We start from the raw sequence: 15,183 nt of genomic DNA, 5'->3' as shown, positions 1-15,183 counted from the left end.
CAAAAATGTATAAAACTGGGTCAAACATATGTTGGAAATGTAAAGAAAAAGAAGGTACTTTCTATCATATGTGGTGGGAATGTAGAGAAGTTAAAAAAATTTGGGAAATGATATATAATGAAGTGAAAAAAAATGTTCAAAATGACATTTGTATATAAAAAAAAACCAGAAGCATTTTTGTTAGGGATTGTAGGATAAGACCTGCCAAGAAAAATAAAAAACCTTATTTATGTATGCTACAACAGCGGCAAGAGTCTTGTTAGCACAAGGATGGAAGAATGAGGAAATTCCAACGAAAGAACAGTGGCAAGAAAAACTGATGAGCTATGCGGAACTGGCCAAGTTGACATATAAACACCAACAATTAGGAAACACTTGTCTGAGAGTGCTCCAATTGGAGAACAGCCTTTACCAAAGGTGTCATGGGCTTTGAAGACACTCAAACTCAGGACACAAGGGAGAAACGTGCTAAGAGGAAGGCACACTTGGCAAATCCACACCAATTCCCGCCTGGAAACCTATGTCCCCACTGTGGAAAGATGTGTGGATCCAGAATTGGCCACCACAGTCACTTACGGACTCATTATTAAAACAGTGTTTATGGAAGACAATCTTACTCGGCTACAAGTGATCGCCAAAAGCAGCAGCAGAAGAAGACTCAAGACAGTGTGAGACAGTGGTTAGAGCAGAGGTTTGGGTAACTCTTCCCCCACCCCACCCCGCTTTGGCCTGAGGGCCATGTTAGCTGTTGGCCAACCCTTTGAGGGCCACCTGGCAATGTGGGGCGTAGCCAAAGCAGAAGTGGGCATGGCTTCTCTTGCACACAGAGAGATCCCCGTGCCCCACACAGAATACAGAACACATACAACACACATAGGCCTACCAACACCGCCCACTGCCCTACATCACGTTAATCACCCCCTCCCCACTAGAGTCTTGGACTAGGACCGGGGAGGCAGTCCTGCCTCCTGAAGCTCAATGAGTGATGGAGATTGGAGCTGAACAACATACCCTCTCCAAACATTTATCTGGTAAAAACAGGGACGTTCTATTCAATAACAATTGAAGCTTTCAGGAAGCCGATTGTCGTCAATTTGGGGAGAGAAATGCCTAGGATTGCTTTTCAGAACTGGGATATCGCAGGGTTGGGAGAGCTGCGGCCCGCTCCTGCTACATACTATTTCTCAAAAGTAATTTCAGGCATTTCTACAGATTGACGGGAGATTCGGGATTTGGTACAGGGCTATGCACCAGGGAACATGCCTATTGATCTGACAGAAGCACTGGCGGTAATTGAAACAGCCGAATGTGCATCCAAATAGAAAAATGTTCCAGGAAACTTAAGAGCATCAAATTAAAGAGATTGTAGTAAGTGGCAATTCCCCAGAGTAGCTCATGTTTGTTGCTATTGATAAAGGTTACAGCTAAGTGGAGAAATGCATGAATAAGGAATGCAGCTACCACACAGTTAAAACAGTTTATTCAAAGTGTGCACAATTTGGAGAGGGGGAGAGGAAGCCACACAAATTAATATTACTTTTCATAAGGGTGACTAATATTTTTCGGCATAAATGAATGTTGTTCCAGGTGTCAGTCACGGGGTGAAGCCAAACCACTGTGTTATCAGCCCTTAAGCAACCTCCCTGGGGCGCAAGCCTAGGCAGTATCTATGTAGGTCCTGGGCTGCCCAGATGACATACCTTCCCTCTCGCCTTCACTGATGTGGTCCAAAGGAAAGAAGAGCAAGTCCTTGCAGTTATATGTGAATTTTATTTATATTTATTATTGTCGTTATTATTCAGCAGTACCTGACATTTTCATGAGGTAAAATTAAAATTCCTTGGTTTTCCAAAAGCAGTTCATATGCTTCTTCATCAAACTTACAAGGCTAAATGTTGTCCGACCACAAAAAAAAAGAAATAGCAGATTTGAATTCCTCACAGCCAAAAATGTATTATTAAGACCGCTTGCAGAAGAAATTTGCAGAAATTAAACTTTGCCCCTTAAAATGACATGCCCTAAACTATGTAATGTTGATTCATTCTGATTTGTTTGAGGAGAAATTAGACGGTGTTGTCTCACCTCGCTCTTTATCCCCAAAAGTCTGATCTTCTGAGGAAGTGGGGTTTGTTTCTCCTTTCTTTCTTTTTCTTTTTTTTTTTTAATTAATGCTTTTTATTGGTGCTTCATTTAATACAAACAAACAAAATACAGTAAAATTCAACAATCATTTACCCACATTCTTTCCCCACACTCTGCTGAGCATTGACTTCCTTCCCTCCCTTCAACATGTTTTCTTATGTCAGTTACTTTTCCACAGTTTCTTATTGTATCCAATCCTATCTATATCGTAAGATTTATTTCAGTCCTGCCAGAGTCTTCAGATTTCTACAGTTATTATTTATGTACTCCATAAATTTACTCCAATCTTTTTGGAATGTTGCTTCCTCCTGATTTCGGATTCTACAGGTCAGTTTTGCTAGCTCCGCATAATCAACCATCTCCTCTATTGCTGGTAATTCTGGAACTTTCCATTTTGGGGCTAACAAAGTTCTGGCAGCGGTCGTAGCACACAAAAATAACCTTTGAAGCGGGGTTTGTTTCTCGAGGGCTCCGGATCGACGGCCTGAGTTTGGTGGTTCTGCGATGGGATCCCACCCATCTCTGGAAGCTCTCCAGCAACTCAGAGCTCCAGGTCCCACACAGATAGCGGGTGGCTGCCTTGGGTGCTGAGGAAAGGAAGCAGTTCCTCGTGGAAGGACACTTGGAAAGTGTAGAGGTGGTTCATGCTGCTGCTGTTGTAGAAAGAGAGCTGCCCCCCTTCAAAGTCCAGGTAGACCCCTACCTTATCCATCCTCCCACAGACAGAGAGCAGGGTCCGCGGCTCGCTCAGGGCTTGGTACTCCCCGGCCCGCAACTCGATGGCCCACACGCCTTCCTTGGGCCGGAAGTTCAGGCGCTTCTTGCGTTTCACCGACTTCTTGGCCGCCCCGATCACCCAGCCCGTGCTGTCCCCGACACGCACCTCCCAGTAGTACCGGCCCGTGGTGAAGCCCTTCCGGCCCACCACGCAAGGGCTAGAGGTGAAGCGCTCGGGTTTCCGTCGCCAGAAGCGTCGCCCCGGGCTGAACTTGACCCCGGTGGCTTCCTCCACAAGGACAAGGCTGGGGTGAGCGGAGTTGCAGTCCAAAGTGATGCAGGCAGGGACTGGGGAAGAAAAGGACAAGAGTGCGGAATTATTTTAATGTTTTTATTATATAATTATTATAATTATAATTACAATAGTAATGGTAATTTATTTATATCCCCGCTCATCTGGCTGGGTTTCCCCAGCCACTCTGGGTGGCTCCCAACAAAATATTAAAAACACAATAAAACATCAAACATTAAAAACGTCCCTAAACAGGGCTGCCTTCAGATGTCTCATAAAAGTCAGATAGGTTTTTATTTCCTTGACATCTGATGGGAGGGCATTCCACAGGGAGGGCGCCACTACCGAGAAGGCCCTCTGCCTGGTTCCTGGTAACCTCACATCTTGCAGTGAGGGAACTGCCAGAAGGCCCTCAAAGCTGGACTTCAGTGTCTGGGCTGAACGATGGGGGTGGAGACGCTCCTTCAGACATACTGGGCCGAGGCTGTTTAGGGCTTTAAAGGTCAACTGTTGTTGTTGTTGTTGTTGTTGTTTGCAGGTCCCCGAATCACACATCGGGGGGTTGCTCACATGAGCAATCGAACACGTGGAGGCCTACTAAAACCTATTCCTGTTCACCGTATCCTGACTAATGAGCCAGAACTTCCAGATAACAGGAAGGCAGAGCATAATATAGCTGCCTCTTTGGGATTTTCAAATACACTTGACCTGAAAGCCCCATTTCCCAGAATGCAGCAGGAGAAACTTTACCTGGATGCACGGCACCCAAGAGCTCTTTCCAGGCATAGAACTGCAAAGGGCCCTTAAACTCGCCCAGGTTCAAGTCCACAGGAACCACTCCATCTTCGTCTTCTTCCTCTGCAGCCATCTCTCGCACTCGCTCTTCTTCTTCCTCATCTTCTTCCTCCTCCTCTTCTTCCTCTTCCTCCTCTTCTTCTTCCTCCTCCTCCTCTTCCTCATACGCATCTCCCTCATCTCTCACCAGCCCCTCATCGGTCTCATTCTCACACTCGTCTGTGTCTTCACTGCTGGCTCCCAAAATGTCTTCCGCCGCCTCAGCTTCGATTTCCTCTTCCTCATCAACCTGGGCTCCTTGCTCTGTGCGGACCCTGTGGGAGGTAATAATAATAATAATAAACAATAAATTTTGAAGGCCACCAGTTCTCCATCCTTGATCTCTATGCTGGCAAAAGCTTTGTGTGATTTCTGTAGTGGGAGTTGTTTAAAGAGGTACAAGAGCAGCCCAGGCTGCTTCTTTTGTGGTTGCTTCTCTATAAATCAGCACATGCACATTTTATGGAGATTTATGTCTGCGGACCCATGCCCCATATCTTTTAAATCCCTAGTAATACCCCCCAACCCTGCAATTGCTTATTATAAACAAGAAAGGGCATGGCATGACTCACCTCTCCAGCAACTCTTTTGCCTCCTAAGTGGGGGGGAAAATTAGAAAGGAGTGAGGTGAAAGAAACATCTGAAAAGGACTCTTTCCTAAGGTGGTCCCTTTTTTTACTGGCAGGGACCCCTGCGATTTTAATAATATATAAATATAGTTTTTTATTTATACCCCGCCCTCCCTGGCCAGGGCCGGGCTCAGGGCAGCTGACACTAAATATAAATTACAATAAAACATAATAGAAAAAAAACAAAAACAGTTAATTAAAATACGGCTTAAAATACAGCTTAAAATGCAGCCTCATTGTAGCAGTAGCCCATAAATCAAGACCATAAAGGGAGGAAACATCAGATATTCACTCGAGCCAGCCATCCATGCTGGTCCTACATGGGCCAGCAAAAATGCCAAGTGAAAATGTATATGCCAAATCCCATATAAGGGATCAGAGTGAGTCTAAGCCGAAGGCCAAAAGGAACAGCTCTGTCTTGCAGGCCCTGCGGAAAGATGTCGAATCCCGCAGTGCCCTGGTCTCTTGTCACAGAGCGTTCCACCAAGTCGGGGCCAGTGCTGAAAAGACCAATCTAACCTCCTTGAGGCTTGGGACCTCCCAAGTGTTGTTATTTCTGGACCTTAAGGTCCTCCGTGGGGCATACCAGGAGAGGCGGTCCCGTAAGTATGAGGGTCCTGGGCCACATAGGGCTTTAAAAGTCAAAACCAGCACCTTAAACCTGACCCTGTACTCCACCGGGAGCCAGTGCAGCTGGTAAAGCACTGGATGAATGTGATCCCATGGCAGGGACCCCCTAAGGAGCCTTGCCGCAGCATTCTGCACCCACTAGAGTTTCTGGGTCAGCTTCAAGGGCAGCCCTGCATAGAGCGAATTACAGTAATCAAGCCTGGAGGTGACCATCGCATGGATCACTGCGGCTAGATCAGGGTGAGAAAGGTAAAGGACCAGCTGCTTAATATGGGCTGCGTAAGGGCTACATCAACTATGTTTTTTAATAGAAAAACTCAGTACACACACCCTGTGGGATAACCAGCCTCATATAACCAACATGCTTACATCTAATTAATGCATGAAGGGGTTAAGATCATAGAGTAAGCTGTCCTGCCAGGCTTAGTTTACTCTCACCTTGAGGAAACTGATTTGGTCCTTGCATTCCAGTCCCGCCTGCACCCGGCAGAGGGTCTCCGACCAAGAGGCCACCTTCCAGTTCAGTTCCTTCAGTTTGGTTTCCATCTGGGCCAAGTTCTTCTCTCGCTGATTCTCCAGGGCCTCCTTTAAACCCAGCTCTCTGTCGCTCAGCAGCTGGTGCATCTTCACAAATTCCCCAGAGACATGGTCAGACAAGGACTCGGAGCAGGTCTGGAAAGGGGAGAGGTGTGTCACTCGCACCCTGCTTCTGCTCTGCTCAAACGGGACTGGTGAATGGGATTCTGCTCTCTCCTAATAACAGAACCTACCAATTCTCTAGAACAGTGGTTCTCAACCTGTGGGTCCCCAGATGTTGTTGACTACAACTCCCATCATCCCTGAACTCTGGCCTTTCTAGCTGGGGATGATGGGAGTTGTAGTTCAACAACATCTGTGGACCCACAGGTTGAGAAAGGCTGCTCTAGAACAACAGGGGTGGAGAACTTCCTCTACCCATAGGCCACATACCCTTCTGGGAAACTTCCAGAATATAGTAGGATAGTTTCTTCACAGAGATCCCTCTTTATCCTCCAGCCAGGTGAAGTAAGAAGCAGGAGCAGCGTTCAAGAGCATATTCCAGCCAGGCAAAAACACCTATGGGGCAAAGAAGGGCTAGTGCAGGGTGTGTGGCCTGTGGAGGAGTCCTGAGGGTGTGGGTGAGGTCACATATGGCGCCCCAGGCCTGAGGTTCCGTATAGCCCTGGTCTAGAATCCACTTCTCCCTTAGACCCTCAACCTATTAATCAGATCTGCACACCTCTCTCTGGTAAATCATTCATCCAGGCAATCAGTTGTTAGCCTCATAAATCCATAATAATGGTCCCGCCAGGTCAAGATGGAGGGGTCCGTCCTGGTTTCCAAGACTGGCCCATTTTCCCAAGAAGGACATGAAAACAAGTAGCATTTTTCCTGCTGCAAGCATAACCAATAATAATAATAATTTATAATAATAATAATTTATTATTTATGCCCTGCCCATCTAGCAGGCCTTCCCCAGCCACTCTGGGCGGCTCCCAACATAATAATAATAATAATAATAATAATAATAATAATAATAATAATGTGACAAAACATCAAACATTAAAAACTTCCCTAAACAGAGCAGCCTTCAGATGTCTTCTAAAAGTCAGATAATTGTTTATTTCCTTGACATCGGATGGGAGGGCGTTCCACAGGACAGACGCCACTACTAAGAAGGCCCTCTGCCTGGTTCCCTATAACCTCACTTCTCACAGTAAGGGAACCGCCAGAAGGCCCTCAGAGCTGGACCTCGGTGTCCAGGCAGAATGATGGGGGTGGAGACGCTCCTTCAGATATACTGGGCCAAGGCCATTTAGGGCTTTAAAGGTCAGCACCAACACTTTGAACTGTGCTCGGAAATGTACTGGGAGCCAATGTAGGTCTTTCAGGACCGGTGTTATATGGTCTCGGTGGCTGTTCCCAGTCACCAGTCTAGCTGCCGCATTCTGGATTAGTTGTAGTTTCTGAGTCACCTTCAAAGGTAGCTTATTGATGGTCAGGGCTGGAGGCCATGATGTAGGTCAATGAACATGGATTCCCACTGGACTTGTAATGCATAGAACCACTTAGGATGTGGTGGTTGGTCATCACAATGCGAGTGATCCACAACCCTTACTCCACATTCCTGTGAGCTGCAGGAAGGGTGGCGCCCCAGAGCATTGTTTCTAAGCATTGCAGGCCAAGCTGAGATCATCCCAGCAGAGACTCCATCTCCTCAGAGTATTGCGGAAGAACAATGTCAATCAACATTTAATGATCTCCTTCTACCAGAACAATAGAAAGTGTGCTTTCATACTGTATTACAGTGTGGTACGCTGGTTTGACATCAACTGATAGGAAGTGCCTACAGAGGGTGGTGAATACAGCACAAGAAATTATGGGCTGTCCCGTGAATCCACCGGATGATATTGCGGAAGAACGTTGCCTCAGGAGAGTGAGGGAAATTCTCAGGGATGATTCACACCCTGGCTGGCACTTTCTTGATCTCCTGCCCTTGGGCAGAAGATATAGAACCATGATTAGTCGCACCAACAGGGTAAAGAACAGCTTCTATCCGTGGGCTGTTAGGCTGCTGAATGAAAAGATAACAACAGGGCAACTGACTTTCGGGTTTGGTGGGTGTGCGTCAGTAAACGAGGGGAATTAAGAGAGCTGAGTGGGGGGTGCTTGTGTAATCTCACTGTATACAAGTTGTACAAGTGACAATAAAGTATTTCAATTTCAATCCTCACTTGTGCATATTGTAACCTATAAGGAGAGAAGCAAAGAGTCTTCATTTAGCTGAATAGACTCAGCTGGCTCTCCTGTGTTGTGTTTCACAAAGAACACGTGACCAGACAGTTATCTTCTTCAGAGCAGTCTTACTATTCTCTGAGTGTGGAGCCTTCAGTAGTCTGAAGGTCACTGATCAAATACTGAATGTTTAAATATCAGGTGTCGGTTAACAGACGGTCATCACTAGCAACTACAAAGGCAGACCAGAAGATGACCAGGAAATGGATAGGTTCAGTTTGGCATTGCGTAGCCTGGAAAGCCCAACTGCCCCAACATAAAACCCAAAAATGCTGCCTGCACCTTCAGTTCTATAATGTTCTCCTGTTGGCGACACTGGCTCATCTTCAACCGCCTGAGACCTTCCTCCAGAGGCTCTAGAGATGCCTTCAGCTGGTCCTGGAGCAAAAGAGAACCCCCCCCCCCAAAATGCCATTTAAGATAGCATAGCATTCTTTCAAAGGGGACAGGGCTGAGTGAAGGAAATGCCATACGGACACATCACCCCTCTGAAGGTCTCCCCATATGAAGATGGTTTGTAGGAAAAGAATGCTTAGGCTTAGAGATGGACTGAAGAAGTGGACCCCTTATACGTATTCACATATTTGTGAACACCACAGTTAGCAGTCGTGATTTTCCTAAAAGTGAGCTTCAAAAAATACCTACCATTTAGAAATAAAGATGCAAAACCTTTCGCTATGTGCAATGGCATTAGGAAAAACATGTTGGGAAGGCAGCTCAGGAAGGCTGGACAACCCTAAGTCCATTTATCTAGGACCTCTTCTAAATTTCTAAAATGACAGGCGCATCGTGATAGATGGGTACAATTGTTCTGTCCAAGTTGTTTCTTATAAAGCACTTCAGGACTGTTGTTATCTTGGGGTTGGATTTAACCACATACCGGCAAATTCAGTTTGCACAATTACAGTACCTTGGAAGGTCTTGCACAACAAGCCCACCTCCACACAAAACTGGACTTTTTGCGGTAAGGAAAGTGACAGGGAAATGCACTGGGAAGTGTGGGATAACACTTGCTGTGAAGCAGCATCGTCTAATCTCCCTACAAACCAACTGTAGGCCTATTATAATTCAGGGGAGAGGGGACATTCAGCTACTTTGGTTCAAGGGTGACTAATAATATGTCATCTTCCGGATGTTGCTGGAACTCCTACTCCCATCATCCCTTAGAATTTGCCAGGCTGCCTGGGGGTGATGGGAACTGCAGTCCAGCAATATCTGAAGGACTTGCTATAGAATTAGGCTCCACAGAGTGACTGAATGCAGGGGTGGAGGAAGAGGGTGCGGTGGGGGCAGGTCGCCCTGGGTGTCACTACTGAGGGGGATGACAAAATGCCGGGCGGCACTCACTGCGGGGCCTGCAGTGCTCCTGAGCCGTGCGTCTGCCCCAAACAGTCCACTCGCTGCCTCCCCCTCAGCTGTGGGGCAGCTGAGTGGGAGGAGGCAGGCAGACTTCTTGGAGGTCCCGCAGAGCATCCTGCCCCGGCTTGCCCCACCCCACGGGCGGCTGGCCCCACCCCTGGGTGCAGGGCACGCGAACTGCCCCAGGCACCCAATTGACTTGCTCCACCACTAACTAAATGTCCACCCTAAATGCCAATTAAATTTTTAAAATGGCACCTCCGGGAAAAGTCCTCTCGTTGAAAGCCCTCTGACTTAGAAGCTCTGGAAACAGATTCCTAATACAGTGGATGCTTGGGTTACAAACGTGATCCGTGCGGGATGCACGTTCACAACCCGCAGCATCTGCAATCCGCAGCTGCACGTCTGCGCACACACGGGTTGCGACTCAGCATGTCTGCGCATGCGCAAAGCGTGATTTAGCGCTTCTGCGCATGCGTGACCGCCAAAACCCGGAAGTAACCCGTTCCAGTACTTCCAGGTTTCGGTGGTCCGCAACCCAAAAAAACGCAACCTGAAGCATCTGTAACCCGAGGTATGTACATGCATGGAGGCTGTTGTTGTTGTGACTTAGCCTCCGGCCCATTGCTGAATAACAAACTGCCTCTCTCACCTGATAAGCCTGAACCGCGTTTTTGATGGGCAGGAAGTCGTGCCCACGATGCTGAGGCAAGTCGCGGCAGATCACGCAGACGGGCCCCTCGTCCTGGCTGCAGAAGAGTTTGAGTGGCTCCTCGTGCTCCTCACAGAAGTACCAGCCTCCGGTCCCTCCGACCTGGGGACCTTCATCCAGCTTGAGAAGGCGGGCCTTCTCGGCCAGGCTGCAGAGGGCTCGGTTGATGGCCATGCGGCGCAAAGCAAATGGCCGCCGGCACTCGGGGCACAGCCCGCGCCTCTGGCCCTTGGGGATGCAGGGCTCCAAGCATGGGGCGCAGAAGCTGTGGCCGCACTCCAACATGTGTGGGTCTCGGAAGATGGAGAGGCAGATGGGGCACAGCAGGTCCTCAGTGAAGCTGGATACCTCTTTCACAGACGCCATGTTGAAAAGAGAGAGGCCGCCACAGCTACCACTTCTCCTTGGTATGGCCGGGCCTGTACCTATTGGCTTGGTGGACTTTGGTGGATTTTTCTCTCCAATGAGCCAAAATGTTTGTTTTTCCCTCTCACAAGGGATCGCAAAGCTTCTTTTACTTTCAGGCTTTCAGTTGAGCTTTTTTTCTTTGTGATGTTTCTTTGAACAGAACCATCAACGACCTTTTCCTGTTTATTAATGATGATGGTGGTGGTGATAATTTAAAATAAAAGAAGATGTAGAAAACTGGGTTACAATGTGTAGTTTCCTTGTATACAACCAGATATCCCCATCTGTTCAGCCGACCTTAATTTGGAGGGGAAAGCTGCCTTAAAGCACTTCAGGATTGTTGCTATCTTGGGGTTGGATTTAAACCCATACCAGCAAATTCAGTTTGCATAATTATAGCACACTGGAAGATCTTGCGCAACAAGCCCACCTCCCCACAAAATTGGACTTTTTGCGGTAAGGAAAGTGACAGGGAAATGCACTGGAAAGTGTGGAATAGCACATGCTGTGAAGCAACATCGTCTAATCTCCCTACAAACCAACTGTATGAATGCCTATTAAATAGCCAACATCATCTAATCTCCCTGCAAACAAACCCAGGATGAATGCTCAATAAACAGATTGTCTGGAAATGTTTATAGTGAGCTAGAAACTTACACAAGATTTGACCTACAGAGTTGCTCTTCTATAGTACCCCAGACCATAATAATCTTACAAGACCTAAAAGTCACACAGATGCGAACATCCTGTTTGACCCCCGTTCTTTAGTTTACCTGCAAGTAAGGGTTTTAAAACCCTTTTTTATTTTAGTAGTGTATATTAGAACAAACAGCCAACGATTAACAAATCATAACACACTCCTTGCTGATTCAAGGAACACAGTTTTCTTCAGAGCTTACTATAAATATATGAAGTTTTATGTTTGGTTTTTCAAAATTCAAGAGCTCTTCCATCCCAAAACGTCATACCTGGCCAGTGGTTTTCCTCTGTGAGTGTCACCTTTCAGGCTGGGTTCAAGTTTATTTTCGAAGCTTATCCTAAAACAATCCTTAACAAGTTTAGTCAGAGAAGCCCCACAGACTTGCTTCCCAATGTCTTCAGGGCTGCATAAACACCATACTTTTTTTAAAAAAACCACACCCCAAGAATCCTGGGAACTGTGGTTTAACACACACCCTGAGCTACAATTCCCAGCACCCTCAAAAACTACCGTTCCCAGGATCTTGGAGTGTGTGTGCTTTAAATGAACGATGTGTACGCAGCCTAGGACTACATCGAAGTCTTCTCAGGAGCTTTCAGACTCCCCTCCTCCCCTCCAAAGCAGACTGCCTGGTTGCAAGGAACACAAAACTCTCTCTTACCCTTTTAGCTGAAATGTCCTTCCCTGCTGTTTCCCAGTCTTCTCCCGGGCTATTTGCTGCTGGATTAGGATCAGGTTAGGACCTCTCCTCTTGAATTAGCCTAGGTTTTCCCTTATCCTCTGCATGGGCTTGCCTTTGTCCTCCTTAACCCCTTCCCCCCTCCCCTTTGCGTCCAAGTGCAGGGATGGGGAGGGGAGACTTCAGATCCTGCATATTGCAGCAGGGCTCACTTCTACCGAGGTGTGATGATGTTGACGCAGCAATTCTGGCCTCTGCAAAACTGCCAGCGCTCCAGCAAAACTGAGTCAGCACTTTCCCCTTCCAGGTTGGAGGAGGAGGAGGAGAAATCACCCTGCAGCAGTGCCCTTTACAAAGTGCACAGAGAATTGGGGGGTGGGGGGTATTGGGAGATGTCCCAAGCATATGAAGATGGAGTGGGATTGTGGGAATTGGCAAGCATCATCAGCAGTAAAGAGAGGGTCCTTTTAGATGACAAGTGACGCAGGAATTTGAGCAGGATAGTTTAAGGGTTTGGCAGCAGCAGTGTGCGGAGGACGTGACAGAGTTAATCCTCAGTCGGAGATGTCGTCATAGCTGTCAATTTACAGATTTGAAAATAAGGGACCAACAGCCTTGAAAATAAGGGATCAGCAGCCAAAATAAGGGATTTTGCTTAGCTTATACAGAAATCCAGCGCTGATGGAGCCATGCTGCTTTGGCTGCCACTGACTGTGTTTTGCAGGGGGTTGGACTAGATGATCCTAAGGGTCTACAACTCCGACCAAACAAGAGGGGCAGACAAAACTGATGAACGATGTTGAGATGACAAAGCTTACAGGCAGAATTAGAAACCAGGAAGAGGACCTCTTTAATAAAGAATGGGGAAAGTTTATAATGCAGTTGAAAAGCTGTTGTCAAGAGTTACATACATTGGTAGGATTGACAGAAAACTTGTAGTAAAAATTTGAACTATAGATGGACAAATGATTTATAAAAATAGAGTTATGAAAGGGATGCAGAGGGGGAAATCACTACATTAAGATGCTGCACTGGTTGGACGGGATGCTAAGCAGCACGTCGGGGCTGCCATCATCCTGGCGCGAGGTGTTCCATCGGCCCTTCCCCGCCCGAAAGAGAGGGGGGAGAGAGAGACACTCTTGCCCACACCGCCCATGAGGCCGGCATGAGGCGGTTGTAGCGGCACAGCGGCCGCTGAAGTGCCGCCCTTCTGCGTCCCTCCCCATCCCCTCCTCTTTCTCCTCCCTCAGGCTGCCTCCAGCTTCCCCTGGCAGTGCGGCGGAAGTCTTGCAAGAGAGGGGCTGCCTGCCCGCCCACCGCCACCTGTCTCCTCAGAACGTGCCCCTGAGGGGGAAAAGGGAGAGACAGAGACGCGGCAGCTCATGCGTGCTCTCTCTCTCGCAGCGGAGGACCCTGAGCTGCTGCTTCCCTCCCGAGCTGGGCGAGCATGAAACCCGGGAAATTTAAGGGACATCATCAGTCAGGGACAGCAGCGGGACACGGCGCTGGGATAAGGGAGTTTCCCGCCAAATAAGGGACGGTTGACAGCTATGGATGTGGCTGATGCCTTTGGGGAGAGCTGCAGAACATCTGCTTTGCAGATTCATTCTCCAGCATTTCCGGGTAGGGCTGGGAGAGCACCTGGTCTGAAAATCCTGGGCACTCAGTGTAGATAATGCTGAATGAGATGGACCAATGGTCTGGCTCTTCGATCCACTGGGAACCTTCAGTCACTAAAATATCTTTGCCAACCTTCTTCCTGTCCCTTTCTGTCTCCAATGTGCACACTGGCCTTTTGCAGAAGAAGCAGGGGGTCTCTCAGTGTTTATTGTGCTTAAAATGCACACAAAAAACAACACCCCAGAGATCCTCCAAATTGTACCGCAAAACAAAACAGAACGTGTCTCGAGATTCTGAAAAGTATTGTTTTGCCAACAGCGTTGCCCTGTGTTGCAGCAATTCTAACAGGCAGCAACATTCTGTGACATCAGAGCAACTCACCCAATCACAGGGAGTGGGGGGTGTGGTCTTCCATGTCTACAGCAGTAACACAGAGCTGTCACTTATGATGTAATAAAGTGGGGGCATCATATAGGTCAGAAGAGGGGCTGGACTTAGACCCTGGAAGGTGGAGAAGACCACAACATGAAAACAGGACTAAATTAAAATTGGCAGTAGGGCAGTAACATGAAGGAGGCGACTTTGTGAGAATAATTTCTTCCTCATCCTGTGCATCAGCCAATAAGTCTCTTCCAGAGACTTTAAGAACGTCCTCCTTACAGCTATCTGACCTCAATAATATTCTTGGGAGAGTTTGCTACAGTGTGTGCTGCTTTTGTCAAACTGTAGGTGGTGATACTGCTTTAGCCAACCCAGAATACTTTAGTCTTACTCAGAATACATCCAGTTAAGTTAATTGGCATCACCTTAGCTCGAATTCCCACTCAGCCTAGTCGTTAACAGTCGTCTACAGGTTTACCACACCTATCAGCCAATCACCCATTCCCACCACCCCTCCCCACCATCTCACTATATATAAGGGTCTGGTGACTTCTGTTTCAGTGTATCTGAAGAAGTGTGCGTGCACACGAAAGCTCATACCAATAACAAACTTAGTTGGTCTCTAAGGTGCTACTGGAAGGAATTTTTATTTTTTATTTTGTTTCGACTACGGCAGACCAACATGGCTACCTACCTGTAACTTGAAATAAACAGTTGCATTTGTAAATGGGTGTCATATCACTGTAGATCCTGCAGGTAGAGCTGTGGCGCTGTATTAGTGCTTGAGCTGTCATTGCGCAGGATCAGGTAGCTTTCGATTTATACAGATATATCAAAAAACGTGTGGATACATTTCCGAAAGTGTTTAAAAGACTTAAGGAGAGCTACATTCTCAGAAGAGATGCAAGTACATAAACACATACATTATTCAAGCATGATAAAGAAGGAAATGATTGACCTTTATTGATATTAATACATATTTTCTTGTAACAAAGTTAAGGTGCTTATTTGTTGCATTTGCCACTTTTTACAACTGAGGTGTTTCGAAGCGACTATAATAACATGGGGGGGGTTCCCTGCATAGAACAACAGGCATTGAATTCGTCACATAAAGAAGAGCGCAAATAAAATCTCCAGGGAAGTTCCTGTCCCCTGGAGCATAAAAAAAACCTGTGTGTGTGTTGCAAGCAGGTTTCCCAAGTCCTGCCCCAGCCAATAAGCACGAGGAAGAGGGTGGTGCCTCGAGGCCTCCAACCCCTCACGGTC

General features: G+C 47.2%; 1 protein-coding gene across 1 annotated transcript; it reads right to left on the bottom strand.

Moving 5' to 3' along the window:
• Positions 1-2,147: 2,147 nt before the first annotated feature.
• On the bottom strand, positions 2,148-12,057 carry LOC310755833 (zinc-binding protein A33-like). Its single transcript, XM_083599151.1, has 7 exons — positions 11,899-12,057; positions 10,070-10,716; positions 8,341-8,436; positions 5,683-5,916; positions 4,558-4,580; positions 3,902-4,260; positions 2,148-3,207 (listed from the first exon to the last, which is right to left on the bottom strand). Exons 2-7 carry the CDS (start codon positions 10,493-10,495, stop codon positions 2,684-2,686), a joined length of 1,662 nt encoding a protein of 553 aa, XP_083455277.1. The 5' UTR covers positions 10,496-10,716; positions 11,899-12,057; the 3' UTR covers positions 2,148-2,683.
• Between the last annotated feature and the right edge of the window lie 3,126 nt (positions 12,058-15,183).

This window comes from Podarcis filfolensis (genome assembly GCF_964270895.1).
Source record: "Podarcis filfolensis genome assembly, chromosome: 2".
Classification (NCBI taxonomy): Eukaryota; Metazoa; Chordata; class Lepidosauria; order Squamata; family Lacertidae; genus Podarcis; species Podarcis filfolensis.
Note: the sequence above shows the minus strand (reverse complement) of the source record. Positions and strands in the feature narration are given on the sequence as shown.

Excerpts from the sequence above, each read along its gene's own strand:
- LOC310755833 (XM_083599151.1), bottom strand. The coding sequence starts at position 10,495 with ATGGCGTCTGTGAAAGAGGTATCCAGCTTCACTGAGGACCTGCTGTGC. Across the intron at positions 5,917-8,340 it reads AGAACATTATAGAACTGAAG|ACCTGCTCCGAGTCCTTGTC; the intron begins GTGCAGGCAGCA and ends TCCCCTTTCCAG. Across the intron at positions 3,208-3,901 it reads CTTGGGTGCCGTGCATCCAG|TCCCTGCCTGCATCACTTTG; the intron begins GTAAAGTTTCTC and ends TTTCTTCCCCAG.